Here is a 15,235-nt window from a genome sequence, read left to right on the forward strand (position 1 = left end):
GGGAGGCCCCAGGGTTTCTTGTGCACGAAGTCCACTTTTTGCTTTAGTAGGTCATCAATGGAGACTTGTTTGCTGGTTAACCTTTCCTTTAAATTCTGCTTCAGTTTAAACTCTTCAAAATAGCCAGTGAAAGCTGAACCTTCATATTTACCTAAGTATATGGTGCCATTATCACAAAGGGTCTTTCCAGATGTTGCCCATCAGCCTTTCTACTTTGTAGTGAACCACACTACACCTCATTTCCTCTTTTACACCATTTACACCACACGCTGCATCCGTAAAGCAAAAACCACACTGTATGTATCAGAATACTTAAAGCTGTTGTGTGAAATCACTGCTTTCAGCTTTGTACTCCTCATGCAGGCGGTTCAGATAATCACCTAATCCTGCTCGATCTGCGTAACCAAGGAACTGACGGGGGCAGAGCTGAGAAGGTTCTGGAACAGTGTGCCATTGCTTGCAATAAGAACACTTGTCCAGGTAGGCTGCTCCTTTTGTTACCACGGTACAGCATGATAAAGCACGTCACAGGAGAGGAATCTGATCTGATCAGGAACAGATCCACAGAGAATGGTCAAGGCAGCAGTCTATGATCATTGAGAATCTTAATGGGAAGTGTAGAGATGATTCTTTTTGGGAGGGATGGCCTAGAGAGCTCTAAGATTAGAATTGAGGGAGTGTGAAGTTGGATGGTTTGGGATGGATTAACAAAACTGAGATTACGTTTTGAACACAAGTGCTTAATAAACTATGAACGTGGATGTAAGATTAAAGGGAGACACCACAAAGTTTGAATAGCCATTCCCTGATCCAGTAAGGTGCATCCTCAATTGAATGTTGGTACATCTGTGTTTCTCTCCGTTTATCAGAACTGGAAGAAATTTGGGAGATTCCAAGACAATGGAGAAGTGAAATGAAGGAGGGATTGTGATCACACTGAAGGCAGATTACATTAACAACTGTGAAGGCAGATTACATTAACAACTGTGAAGGCAGATTACATTAACAACTGTGAAGGCAAAAGTTGAGGTGGGGGCAACAAGGAAGGGTGAGCAACCAGGTGCATCAGAGAACAGTGGAATTGTTAGTAACTACTGCCATTTAGTTATGGTTTTAAAAGGGTTAAGAGGGTAAAAGGAATTGGGGGGTGGTATTTCCTTTCGCCAGGATAAGGAGGGTGATATTTAAAATCAGGTGCCAGCTGCTGAGGTATTGGAGAGCAGCACCAGGTGTGCCCACACAGGCTCAGTTGTCAGACACCAAAAAGGTACTTGTCAGATGTCATACAGCAAAGGGATGGAGAGTAGTGCAGTAAAAAGGGATTGATGGGGGTAAGGTGCAGAATCTTTGATGGAAAAAGCTCAGTAGTTTATCCAGGTTGAATTAAAAGATGCATAAGAGCCAGATATATATTTGACACTATGTGCGAATGAGATGAAGGGCTGTGGAGAGAAAGTCTGTCAACTTTAACCTGCTGTCGGCTGACAGGTGACAAGAGTGCCTTACGGCCCAGCGGCCTGAGACTGGGGACGCCAGCCCTCACTTCCCGCGGGCTACTAGAGGAGGACTTCAGGATGGTGGCGGCCTTCATTCACAGAGGTAACGTACCTTTGGTTGGCGTTGGTCCATTCTGAAATATTGCAGGGTTCTCTGCAGATCGTCTGGATTCTCCAGAGGATGACTGTATTTGTTTGGGGCTCTGGAGGGTTGTGTGATTCTCAGTAACATATCTGGATTTTCTGGGACTCTTCACACGGTGACGGGCTCAGTTTATGATGGACGGGGGCCAACAGACCTGCACTCGTTGTCTGATTCACTGGCCAATCCCAGAAGGCAGGGTTTGTAGCATGGGTTGGGGTCTATCCAAACGAAAACTGCAATGAAGGGTTGAACCTCACTAGAAATTGGAATGAGCTGGAGGAGCTGGAAACACATTGCCAGCCAGTTAAATTGCAATAAGTGGGGTGAGGTGCCAGTCCCAGAACAGATTGGTGTCAGTGTCAATCCCAGCAAAGTTGGTCATCATGGCTGTACTACTGGAAATATGGGGAATTAAAATGGGTGATATTAGTCAGTGTAGACATGTTGCATGATCAATGTCTGTCCATCTGAGGATATGATTCTCTACAATCCAGTGATGAGGAATCAGAGCCAGTTCTGAATACTGAAATCCGGGGCACTCTCTGTCTCTGCAGGGATTGAAATAACACTGGAGATCCAGAGGGACGTCGGAGCAAAGGCTCCCCTCAAGGAATTCAAGGAGAAAATGCTGACTGACAAGAACTATCAGAACAAGATCGCTCAGCTGAGGGATGCTGTGGAAGCATTTGCATCCAAGTTCCCAATTCCTGGATTGCCTGATATTTAAGTGTGTTGGCCATCAAGGAAACAAATCATCTGTCCGAAAGAGTTTTTTAAAATAAAAATTCCAACAGGGCCACTGATTTTGGCACTTCCTGTAGGAATGCTGTTCTGTCCTTTAATTCTCCAGTAATTATAGAGTTCTACAGCATGGAATCTGCTCACTCAGCCTACTGCGTCTGTGCTGACCAATGGCCATCCATTATTGTTAACGCCATTTTCCAGCACTTGACCTCCCCATAACCTGTTGTGCCTCAGTGATTCAGGTGCTTGTCCAAAGACTTGTTAAATACTGTATTGACTCTGCTTCTGCCATTTTCTCAGGCAGGACATTTCAGTCTCCTGGGGCCAGCACCTTGGGCTATCTCTTCAAGTCAACTTCTGCCTTGTAGAAGCAATAATGTTGATCACTGCCCATCCCCAATGTCCTTTGCTCAACTATTAGCAATAGTGTCTTTATCTGCCATGGACCTGGCCTCCTGTACATGGAACTCAAAAGACTGCAGTTGCTGGAAACACTCAGCAGGTCAGGCAGTGTAGATGGAAACAGACCTGGAGTTAACGTTTCAGGTCAAGGACCCTTGGTCAGAAGAGTTAACACCATTTATCTTTCTACAGGTGCTGCTTAACCTGCTGAGCATTTCTAGCTACCTTTCTTCTTCATACCTGATCTATCAAATCCTTTCTGTAACCTATTTGCCTCTTAACATGCATTCTTCATTTTAGACATCCCTTTCTCTTCAACCAAGTACGCAACTAACCACATTTGGGCTCAAAACTGCAGTGAAATCATGTGTATCATCAGAGGATAAGGGCTTTGGATGGGTTTTGAGTGGTTGGAAGGAAGGGAGGAGCATGGGAAGACCTTACCAATTCTGAGGAGGCTGCATTGGGAGCAGTGGATACAGAAGGTGACCCCAACAGATTTGCAAGTGAAGTGTTGCCTCACCTGGAAAGACCATTTGGGGAAGGGATTTTTACTGCACTTTTAAACGTGGTTGAAGAATAGCTACAAGGATCTCAACAGATACCAAAGTCCAGTTTTCCTAGCACAGCGCACTGTTGAACTTGAACATAGGGTTGCCAGCTGTCCCGTATTTACCGGGACATCCCGTATATTGGGCTAAATTGGTTTGTCCCATATTCCCCCGCCACTAAGGTAGAGCATTCCTATGAAACCTTTCGTGCCGAAATGGTGTAAAGTGAAGAAGCAATTACCTTTAATTTATGAGAATTTTTGAGCATTCCCAGACCCAAAAAATAACCTAATAAATCATACCAAATAACACATAAAACCGAAAATAAATAACACTAACATATAGTAAAAGCAGGAATTATATGATAAATACACAGCCTATATAAAGTAGAAATAATGTATGTACAGTATAGTCGGGAAGATGAAGGAAAACCAATTTGTGGGGGGAGAAATTGGCACGTATGCGCAGGTGCAAACCACATACACACATCACGCATGCGCACACAGGTGCCCGCGCAAGGTTCCATGTTCATGGTAGTCTTTCCTGGGGTAAAGTGTCCCGGGATTTGACTGCTACTTTTGCCCCTTATTTCGGAGTGAGAAAGTTGGCAACTCTAACTGTAAAAGACATGTTGAGGTGAGTTTAACCCTACTTCAACACCTGTCCCCCCGGTCGGCTGGTCCGTAAGAATATTGTCAATATTAAACCGGTCCACGGTGCAAAAAAGGTTGGGGACCCCGGTCCTAGCAGATCCCAACAACTGGAGCTTCCAGGACAATGTCCCCTGTACGATGCTCCGAAAGGAATGTTGGACATTGTCCCTATATTTTGATGACTTGCACTGTATGAAGTGCCTGGAGTTTCCTGAGTGATGCAAAGTGTCTGGAAATGCTGTAACCACATTCCCCTCAGGGAGGATTACATGACTGAAAACTTACTTTTCTTCAGAATGAACAGTGCAGACCAGGGTGGTCATTGAATCTGATCTTAATAGATCTACTAGATTTAAAGATCTGTTTTGTTTTCTCAATATTCAATCATCATCCTTGTTTATTTTGTTTTTTATATTTATAAATGATTTAGATCACTTTGTAGAAATCTGTTTTCACTTTGCCACAAGAGTCTTTTTCTGTTTATCAGTTTCCCAAAAAAAAGCCAAATTAAATCCATTGTGCTTCAATGTTGTAAAACACCTAAAATATTAAAACTTCGAAGGAGGGGGTGAATACTTTTTTATAGGCACTGTAGATCAATCCTGGAATAAGTATACTGCAGATGGTCAGTGTCTGCAAACAGAAGAGGGAAAAGTTTAAGAGGAATTTTTGAATGCAATGGAATGGAAATTATCTGATAATTCTATGTGGAAATGTTTAAGAGGAACAATTGTGCCAACAAGCAGATCTGTGGTTTGCAACATCAGAGACCTGGGTTCAGTCCTGACCCTGGTGCTGCCTCTGCATGGTACTTATACATTCTCCCTGTGATGGTGTGGGGTTCCTCTCTCATCCCAAGGATGAGTGGTTGGTGTTAAACTAACTACTGCAAATTACCCTGAATATGTAGGGGTTGCTGGATGTAGTGTAAATCAGAGGTTGATAGCACAACTTGATGGGCTGAAGGGCCTGTTTCTGTTTTGCATCTGTGTGCCTCTGATTTATGCAGAGTGATCAAAATGCTGGCAGGATGCAGTCTGTGGTGTCAGGGTAATTGTAGAGCAGAGCAGCAGGATAACAAAGTCTTCTCTGATCTTCTATACACAGTACTGCTGTCACCTTACTGCTTGATCCTTGGGCTGGAAGTCAAGCCATCTCCTCCTCAGATATACTCAGTGTCATGATCTTCACCATCTTCTGTGGCAGAGTATTCCAGAGCTCTTGCATCCCAAGCTAAATCCCTCAGTGAGCCCTAGTTTCAAAACACCACAGCCAGGGAAACATACTCCCTGCACACAGCCTCTGAAGCCCAGTCAGATATTTGTACAGGAGAGAAATAGAGAAACGAATTAAAGTCCAACACAGCCAACATAATGCAGTTTGCTAGAAATTTATTGCTTTCTTTGTAAAACTAAAGACTAAATAATTGAATTCTCTGCATAAAAGATACATAAAGGTATGAAATAACACTCAGAAAAAGTTTATATTGGAAAGGTCATCTCCCCACGGAGAACGTTATTTAGTATCAACACTGTGCAAGATGTAAGTGGAAAGCTGGGATAGGGAATTTTTGGACATTTCTGAAGAGTGGGCTGCAGTACTCCTCCTGAGCTGTTCCTTAACCTCAAGTATCCATTCTGTTTTCAAGTCTTTGATACTTGTAACTAGCTCTCAGTCTGGAATTCTGTCCCCATTGCCCCTTCAGATGGAGAGGCTTACCAATTTCCAATTCCAGCTTTTAACGCATACTTCCATTCTAGCTTGGCAAAGCCGAAAAACTCATCAGAAATCTGAAAGAAAAGCAGAAAAGGCTGGAAGCACCCAGCAGGCCAGATAGTATCTGGAGTGAGAGAGTGAGAGAGTCAACTCTTTGTCAAATGGCAATTGGTTCAAATGCTGCGAACAAATGTTTCTTACTTTGGCGGCAAATGTTTGAAGTTCAGAAACTTGAATACAAAGGGGGAAATCATTCCTGTAACCGGCTAGTCTGCTGGCAAGCTGAAGCCTATACGTTTGTCCCCCCCAGCTTGTTTTTTCATGACACTAAATGAAGAATTTAGCAGGGGAAGCACTGCATATCTCATTGAGTTGACTATCACTCGGTGAAGCTCTCTCTAATGCGAGATATTTTGTTAATCAGATCAAATGAATGAGCCTCAGATAAACTCTGCTATCTATATCTATGCAATTTTTATCCTTATTCTTTGATGGCTTCGACTGAGTAAAATACTGCTTCTGTTCCTATCCTGTCAGCGTTTGAGAGTCTGCAAGATTAACATTTCCTTCCTAGAACAAAAAAGGACAAAACGGAACTATAAACTCCTTAAGATAATGCATCTGTCTCCTCATGGTCATCAGCCCACATCAAGCAGTTCAGCGTTAAAAGCTTGAAGAGCTAGAATAAATTGGTGGTTAACTTTTCTTTGCCTGGGTACTATTAGGATGTGAGGGGAGGGAGGAATCAGACCATATTGCATTTAACATCAACAGCTTGTAGTAATGTGCATCCACTCTTTTAATACCAAACTTTATTGTGTTTATTTGGGGTGAGGGAATATTGTTTGCCTTCAAGCTGAAGGCACATGTCACACTTGAGCACACAGGCTGGCATATACATGGGGGCATGCTCTTGTTCCTACAGCTGCCAGCTTCACTGGCAAGTTGAGCCCTATACATTTGTTGATCAAGAGGATAAAAATTTACATACATGGTAAATCCCAGAAATGAGATGGCCATCATTAATTGAAGTTTGCTTTAGTGAGAAGTATTTCAGTTACCAAGTAAATAAGAACAGATTCAGTTAACTATCTGGGTTAACGGGGTTTACCTAACGAAAGCAGCCATGCCAGTTAATTCATGGCATCCATGTTTCTTTTAATAATTAGTTGCACAGCAGCTGGAGACTAAAAAATAGCCAGCTCCTTAGCACAATGTAATTAAACATGCAAATGCCAGATGGGTGGGTCCTCCGTGCCTGGTATTGTTCAATAAATTTAATTTCTACGGTTAAAGTTTCAATAAAGTCAATGTTTAATTGAAGCAACTTTCACAATCTGAATGATTGGAAATTCTTTTGCAAACGAGTTAGTCTGGTAATGTCGGAATTATGGCAGCCAGTGTGCACAGAGCAAATTCCCATGAGCTAGAGTATGATAATGTCTTAATCATTTGCTTTAGCAAAGTCAGATAGAAGGATAAATATTGGCCAGAAATCTGGAGGGAACTCCCTGTTGTTCCTTAATGAGCCCAAGAGAGCAGAGGGACTTATTAAAGAGCATACCTTCAGTGTGGTAAGATCTGGTCTCCTACCTTGAAGCTGCTCATGAGGGCTTGCCATGTGGAAATTGGCTGTTTCAGCTATCCATTTCACAACACAAAGGTAATTGATTGGTCAAGAATACTCTGCAGGGTCCAGAGGTTATGAAAGTAGGATTTAAAATCGAGTTCTCTCTTTAAATGGCCTGTTTTAATCAGCTTGTCTCAGGAGAGAAAATATATTAGTAGTGGTCAGCCAAGGACAACTGGACATCTGATATCCTGCTTCTGAAAAGCAACTTATGAGGTGTTCCTGCACGGCACAAACAGAACAGTTAATATCACTGGTCTTCTCAAACCCAACCTGCTGCCTCCATGGGATCTGGATCAAAGTATTTTATCTTGTGGTTGAGAGAGAGCTTGGGGTTTAGGAAAGATGTTGTTCCTCCAGCTCTACATTCAAGTACTCCCTCTTTGCCCCAAGATTGTTTTCTCCTTCATTCTGTGGCTTCAGCCCACATAGGACAGGATTGTCCTCACAGCACGAACACTGAACCAAACACCCTCCTCCACAGCCAAAGGGGGCCTTCTACTCCCTTCCCTTCACTCGTGATTCCATTCTTTCTATAGACTCTGCTATGTTATTCTGTTAATTACTTTTGTGTATATGGTATTATTTGATATATCTGTCCAGTTGCTTCCCTTCACTCAGACCCATTGTATACGTGCCTCTCAGACACTTCAGGCCCCTTTCTTGCACGGTGATCAAAAGTCCCCACAGCCCATCTCTCCATTCTCACCCAGTTTCCTCAATCCTCCCTCCCACCATTCACCTACATTTATTCCCTCAGCTCAGTCTCTGCATGTCATCTCTCTCCACAACTTCATTGGGCAAGGTATGGAAGATAATAATTCCTCATTAATAATGACATTGGAACCTACAATTGAGTAAAATCCTTACCAATAAAAGATCTCACTATGGAAGGAACTCTAGTCCATCTGAGGTTAAGGGTCCACCAAAGCCTGAACATTAGACATCCCACACAATAAAAATTAGGGCTCAAAAATGTTACCTGCAGTCCCCCACTCAAAGATATTTTTGCATTTTTAATTGCACAGCCAATAATAATACAACACCCAACACCCTCATCTCCCCACCCACCAAAAGAAAGGAAAGGTCAAGTACGTAACAGTTCTCCCTGTGAACAGGACCCCCGGATTCTAGCGGAGGTGAAAATCCAAGGGTGCCCGCTGTTGTATCCGTTCCATGTAGTGAGGCAGTGGGTTTTCTTTTACGTACTTCTGGAGGTACCAACAGGTCAGATGAGCACGCAGATCTTCCTCAACCACGAAGTCCAGGGCAGCCTGGGTACAGAGGAGCACAGCCATAATGAGCTGGAGAAAGTACATGAGACCAAGAAGGTGGGCAGTAGTGGGGGGGGGGTTAGGAGAAGGAAAATAGTCCAAGAAGGAGGAATACTGGAAAAAAATTAAGCAAGCAATAAAGAGAAAGAATTAAAATTTCAGGTCTGACACCCTTCATCAGAACTCGGAAAGAGAAAGATGTTACATAGTTTTCAGTGAGAGAATTTTGGAAAAGAAATGCGCAGAACAAAGGGAATGGTTGCGATAGGATGCATCAAAATGGTTTAATATTGGTCAGATGTCCAAGAAGAGTTCCCCTGCTGTTCTTTGGAGAGTGTTACAGAGGTTTTTATGTTCATCTGAAAAAGCAGAGAAACCTCATTCTATCATCTCAAAGTTCAAAGTAAATTTATTATCAAAGTACATATATGTGTCACCATTACAACCCTGAGATTTGTTGTCTTGCGGGCATACTCAGTAAATCCAAGAACCATAGTAGAATCACAGGGCGGCCAAACAACCAAAGTGAAAAGACAATCTATGCAAATACAAAATATAAATAAAATAATAATGAATAAATAGCGAGAGCATGAGATGAAGAGTCCCTGAAAGTGAATCCGTAGGTTGATGGGGCAAGAGAATTTGAATGAAATTATCTGCACTGATTCAAGAGCCTGATGGTTGAGGGGTAATAACTATTCTTGAACCTGGCAGTGAGAGCCCTGAGGCTCCTGTACTTCTTCCTGATCACAGCAGTGAAAAGAGAGCATGTCCTAGATGGTGGGGGTCCTTGATGATGGATGCTGCTTTCCTGCAACAATGCTCTGTGTAGCTTGATCGGTGGTGGGGAGGGTGTTACCCGTGATGGACTGAGCTGTATCCACTACTTTTTGTAGGATTTTCTGTTCAAGAGCATTGGTGTTTCCATACCAGGCTGTGTTGCAGCCAGTCAATATACTCTCCATCACACATCTACAAAAGTTTGTCAAAGTTTTAGACGTCATGGTGAATTTATGCAAACTCCTAAGGAAATAAGAGCCACTGTATGCTTTCTTCATAATTGTACCTGCGTGCTAGGCCCAGGGGCAGGTACTCTGAAATAATATCACTGAGGTATTTAAAGTAGCTGACCCTCTCCACCTCTGATCCTCCGAAGGGGATTGGCTCAAGGATCTCTGGTCTCCTCCTGAAGTCAATAATCAGCTCCTTGACCTTGCTGACATTGAGTAAGAGGTTGTTGTTCAGGGGCCACTCAGCCAGATTTTCAATCTCCTTTCTATATACTGATTCATCACCACCTTTGAGTCAGCCAACCTCAGTGGTGTCGTCAGCAAACTTAAATATGACATTGGACCTTGACATATGACCAGTTTAAGTCTCCATCGAACTCAATATATAAGTTTGCTGATGACACAACAATTGTAGGCCATATCTCAGGTAATGATGAGTTTGAGTACAGTGAGGAAATTAAGAATCTGGTGGCTTGATGCGAAGACAATAACCTATCCCTCAACGTCAGCAAGACGAAGGAATTGTTGTTGACTTCAGGAGTAGCGGACCGCACGACCCCATTTACATCGGTGGTGCGCAAGTGGAACAGGTCAAAAGCTTTAAGATCCTCTGAGTCAATATCACAAATGACCTGACTTGGTCCAACCAAGTAGAGTCCACTGCCAAGAAGGCCCACCAGTGCCTTTACTTCCTGAGAAAACTAAAGAAATTTGACCTGTCCCCTAAAACCCTCACTAATTTTTATAGGTGCACCGTAGAAAGCATTCTTCTAGGGTGCATCACAATCTGGTATGGAAGTTGTCCTGTCCAAGACCGGAAGAAGCTGCAGAAGATCGTGAAAAAAGCACATCACACAAGCCAATCTTCTGTCCTTGGACTCACTTTACACCGCATGCTGCCGGAGCATTGCTGCCAGGATAATCAAGGACACTACCCACCCAGCCAACACACTTTTTGTCCCTCTTCCCTCTGGGAGAAGGCTCAGGAGCTTGAAGACTCGTACGGTCAGATTCGGGAATGGCTTCTTTCCAACTGTGATAAGACTGCTGAACGGATCCTGACCCGGATCTGGGATGTACCCACCAAATATCCAGACCTGTCTCTTGGTTTTTTTTTTGCACTACCTTACTTTCCCTTTTCTATTTATGATTTATAATTTAATTTTTTAATATTTACTATCGATTTGTACTCCAGGGAATGCAAAGCACAGAATCAAATATTGCTGTGATGATTGTATGTTCTAGTATCAATTGTTTGGCGACAGTAAAGTAAAGGACCTGTGTTTAGGCACACAGTCATAAGTATAAAGCAAGTAGAGCGGGGGGCTAAGCACACGGCTGTGTGGTACACCTGTGCTGTTGGAGATTGTGATCAGTGCAGACTGTGGTCTCACCTGTAGATCAGATTAACAATGTATTAAACAGACAAACATCCTTTATGGTGAGGTTGTGGTACACATCTAGCAGGCTAGTCAAGCAAAGCAGAAAGAAATTGAAGAATCTATGGATACCCAAGCCTCTCATGGGAAATGAAGTACTCTGAAGCAGAGCCGCAGAGCCCCTGTTGTGATGCAGAAAGCACAACAGTGAGGTACACAGGAAACTCAGCAGACAGCAGGATAATAACAACTATTTTTACTTTAGTGATATTATTGATGGGTAAACATGTCCCAGAAAGGCCTCAGACAGTGCAGTGGATTCACTGTTTGCAAGACAGCAGAGGGAGGACACAGTAGTGAAAGATGGAGATACTTTGTGACTGGATACGTACAGTTTGGGGTTACAAGATGTGCCATAACATGAGGGAGGGAGGAAGTAGACTCAATGTCTCAATTAATTGGGTCAAATGACCTGTTTCTGTATACATCCAGCATTCCCATGATACCATGTTCACAATCAATCACAATCAGATTTATATTATTGGTATGTGTCGTGAAATTTGTTAACTTAGTCGCAGTAGTTCAATGCAATACATGATAATATAGAAAGAATAAATAAATTACAGTAAGTATATATGCATATTGAAAATTAAAAATAGTGCAAAAACAGAAATAAAATTTATTTTTAAAAAAGGCGAGGCAGTGTTCATGGGTTCAATGTCCATTTAGGAATCGGATGGCAGAGGGGAAGAAGCTGTTCCTGAATCGCAGAGTGTCTCCATCCCAATGTAACAGTGAGAAGACAGCATGTCCTGGGTGATGGGCTTCCTTAATAATCTGCGTCGCCTTTCTGAGGCATTGCTCCTTAAAGATGCCTTGGGTACTACGGAGGCTAGTGCCTATGATGGAGCTGACTAATTTTATGAATTTCTGTAGCTTCTTTTGGTCCTGTGCAGCACCTCCCCCCCCCCACACCCCAAACCAGACAATGATGCAGCCTTTCAGAATGTTCTCCATAGTACATTTACAGAAGTTTTCGGGTGTTTTAGTTGATAAACCAAATCCCTTCAAGCTCCTAATGAAATAAAGCTACTGTCTTGCCTTCTATATAGCTGCATCAATATTCTGGGACCAGGTTAGATCCTCAATGATCCTGCCACCAAGGAACCTGAAGCTGCTCACTCTCTCCACTTCTGATCCCTCTACGTTCCCTCGTTTTACCCTTCCTGAAGTTCACAATCAGCTCTTTTGTCTCACCGACATTGAGTGCAAGGTTATTGCTGTGACACCACTCTAACTAGTTGGCATATCTCACTACTGTACGCCCTCTCATCTCCATCTGAGATTCTACCAACAATCGTTGTATCATCAGCAAATTTATAGTTAGTATTTGAGCTATACTTAGCTACACAGTCATGGGTAAAGAGAAAACAGAGCAGTGGGCTAAGCACATACCCCTGAGGTGCACCAGTGCTGATCGTCATCCAGGAGGAGATACACCAACCCGCACAGATTTTGGTCTTCCATTTAGGAAGTCAAGGATCCAATTGCAGAGGGAAGTACAAAGGCCCAGGTTCTATAACTTATTGATTAGGATTGTGGGAATGAAAGTGTTAAATGCTGAGCTATAGTAAATGATATCAGTGTTTGTATTGTCCAAGTGACCTAAAGCTGTGTGTAGAGCTACTGAGATTGCATCTGCTGTAGGCCTATTGTGGCAATGGGCAAATTTCAGAGGGTCTAGGTCCTTGCTGAGGGAGTTCATTCTAGCCATGAGCAATCTTCCAAAGCATTTCATCACCGTAGATATGAGTGCTACTGGGTGATAGTCATTAAGGCAGTTGGTTGGCACAGGTTTTCACAGCCTTACCAGGTACTCCATCGGGGCCTGCCACCTTGCAAGGGTTAACCCTCCTTAAAGGTAGCCTAACATCAGCCTCCGAGACAGAGATCATAGAGTCAGCAGGTGCAGCTGGGATCTTCACAGCTGTAGCTATATTCTCCCTTTCAAAGCGTGCATAGAAGGCGCTCAGCTCATCTGGTAGTGAAACATTGCTACCATTCATGCTTTTGGGTTTCACTTTGTAGGAAGTAATGTCTTGAAAACCCTGCCAGAGTTGTTGTGTGACTAATGTCACCTCCAAACTTGCTCAGAATTGTCTCTTTGCCTTTGAAGTAGCCCACCACAAGTCATACCTGCTTTTCTTGTATAGACCCAATCACCAGATTTAAATGCTACAAATCTAACCCTCAGCAGGCAATGTACCTCCTGGTCATCCACGGCTTTTGGGAATGTACAGCAAGTTTTCATAGGCACACACTCATCCACACAGACTTTAATAAAATCGGTAACAACGGGTGCATAGTCAACCAGATTGGAAGATGAATCCCTGTTGTAGATGTTGCAGTGGTTCAGTATTGTGGTTAAGTTGCTGGACTGGCAGCCAGAGTCTGGAGCAGAGGTTCCCAACCTGGAGTCCACAGCTCCCTCAGCTCAACAGCATAAAAAAAAGGTCAGGAACCCCTGGTTAGACCATTGATCCAAAGACGTTTTGAAATATAACATCAGCTGGAATATAGTTAAGAAAATCTAGCACTTCTTAAGTGTGGCACAGTGCTGCAACTGATTATGCTGCCATCTCACAGCTCCTATGATCCAAGTACAATCCTGACCTCAGGGTGCTCTGAGTGGAGTTTGCATGTTTTTCCAGCGATTGCATAGATTTTTCCTCAGCTGTTCCAATTCTCTCCCACATCTGGCTGGTAGCTTAACTGGCCACTGTTTATTTCTGCCAGTTTGTGGGCAAGTGATATAATCTGGGGGTAAAATGGGAATGAGGGGAGAAAGGATTAGTGTGAAAAGAAATGGATTCTTGATTGTTGGCACAGACTCAGGGCTGAAGGGCTCGTTTCTGGGCTGTACCTCTCGATCGCTCCCTGTATCCCACTTAGTCAGCACCATCCGCCTGACTGACAAGTGTCTAATTTGTAAGTACCTAATCTCATATATTCAAATCCAGCCTCCCCTTAAACAATGAGGACAACTCCCTGTGAGAGCAGGTTCCTCATTCCAATCAGCCTCTGGCTAAAGACATTTCTCCTGAATTATTTATAGATTAATTAATAGGACTGTTGAGTGATTAAAGCAAATATGTAGTATTAGTTGTAGATCCAATCTCATTGTTCAACAATAATAACAACAATATTTTGGGGGTTAAAGGAACAAGTAATACCTTTGATTTTTTGAATGTGGTTTAACTATCTCTAACGACACTGTAAGATTTCCATTGTTTTCAAAGTCTGGCCCCACCTTGAAGTTCTTCCAGTGTTACAACCCTCAGACCACATTAGGCTTCACACACACAGCCAGTTTCTTCTCTCATCTGCAGACAGCCCCATGGTACACAGTCAAAAGGACTGGGATACTGAGATGGTGGGGGGAGGGGACAGACAGAATTCCATCGTTCCTAGTGCAGAAACAATGAACAGTCTGCTGCAGCAGCTCGGTGAGTTGAGTAGCATCTGTAGGAAGAAAGGAATTGTTAACTGCATCAGGGTCTCAACACAAAATGTTGACAATTTCTTTCCTCTCTCAGATGCTGCTCAACCTGCTGAGATCCTCGATTCTGCACCAGATTGGCCGTTGCTCCTGATTCCAGCATCTGCAGTTTCTTTGGCCTCCAGGTTGGAAAGAGCTGCCTCCTCACCCAATCTCCCCTTTTCTCTTTCTACACATTCTCTGTCCTCACTCCATTCTGTTTCCTTTCACCCACCTCTCAAATTCCCCTTACCTTCTCTTCCTTCTTCCTTTCACCACTTCTCCATTCCCTCTCTCCCTTTCTCCACAATATCACACCACCACTCTGTCTCCTCTTTCTACTTAGCCCTCCCTCTTTCATCCCTTTTACCCTCTGTTATTTCTCTTTCATCCCTCTACTTCCTTCCTCTCCTCTCCGTCCCCACATTCCAAGGCATTCACTCATTCTCGGTGAGTCTGTATACTTGCATCTCTCTCATTGGTAGTGACTACCTCATCTGCTCGGATTGCTGATTGGATGGATGCTTTGCACGATCCTGCACTGACAATAGCATGCCATTTTACACCCATGGCATGCCCATGGACCTCTCTATCTCTCTGACTTCTCCTTCACTGTTACTTTGGAGCTCAAAGTAAACCAATGTATCAGCATCTTATCTCTGACTGGTCACACCCCAGCAGTCCAGCCTCAACACAA

The 15,235-nt window shown here is 43.3% G+C and overlaps 2 protein-coding genes across 6 annotated transcripts in view; one reads left to right on the forward strand and one right to left on the reverse strand.

Moving 5' to 3' along the window:
* shmt1 (serine hydroxymethyltransferase 1 (soluble)) overlaps window positions 1-4,650 on the forward strand; it is a 59,459-nt gene extending 54,809 nt beyond the window's left edge. For 3 of the 5 annotated variants that reach the window (XM_063058680.1, XM_063058678.1, XM_063058679.1), the window contains exons 10-12: window positions 364-480; window positions 1,489-1,599; window positions 2,196-4,650. In XM_063058680.1, coding sequence (XP_062914750.1) covers window positions 364-480; window positions 1,489-1,599; window positions 2,196-2,368 — 401 coding nt within the window. In that variant the 3' untranslated portion in view covers window positions 2,369-4,650. The remainder of the gene's footprint in view (window positions 1-363; window positions 481-1,488; window positions 1,600-2,195) is intronic. The other 2 variants (XM_063058676.1, XM_063058681.1) reach the window with 2 other exon arrangements.
* A 3,813-nt stretch (window positions 4,651-8,463) lies between these two features.
* The window catches only part of LOC134351860 (protein NATD1-like), a 38,650-nt gene continuing 31,878 nt past the window's right edge, over window positions 8,464-15,235 (reverse strand). Inside the window, exon 3 of the mRNA XM_063058689.1 lies at window positions 8,464-8,611. Within this exon, the coding sequence (XP_062914759.1) occupies window positions 8,468-8,611 (144 nt within the window). The 3' untranslated portion in view covers window positions 8,464-8,467. The remainder of the gene's footprint in view (window positions 8,612-15,235) is intronic.

Source organism: Mobula hypostoma, chromosome 9 (genome assembly GCF_963921235.1).
Source record: "Mobula hypostoma chromosome 9, sMobHyp1.1, whole genome shotgun sequence".
In the NCBI taxonomy this organism is placed as follows: Eukaryota; Metazoa; Chordata; class Chondrichthyes; order Myliobatiformes; family Myliobatidae; genus Mobula; species Mobula hypostoma.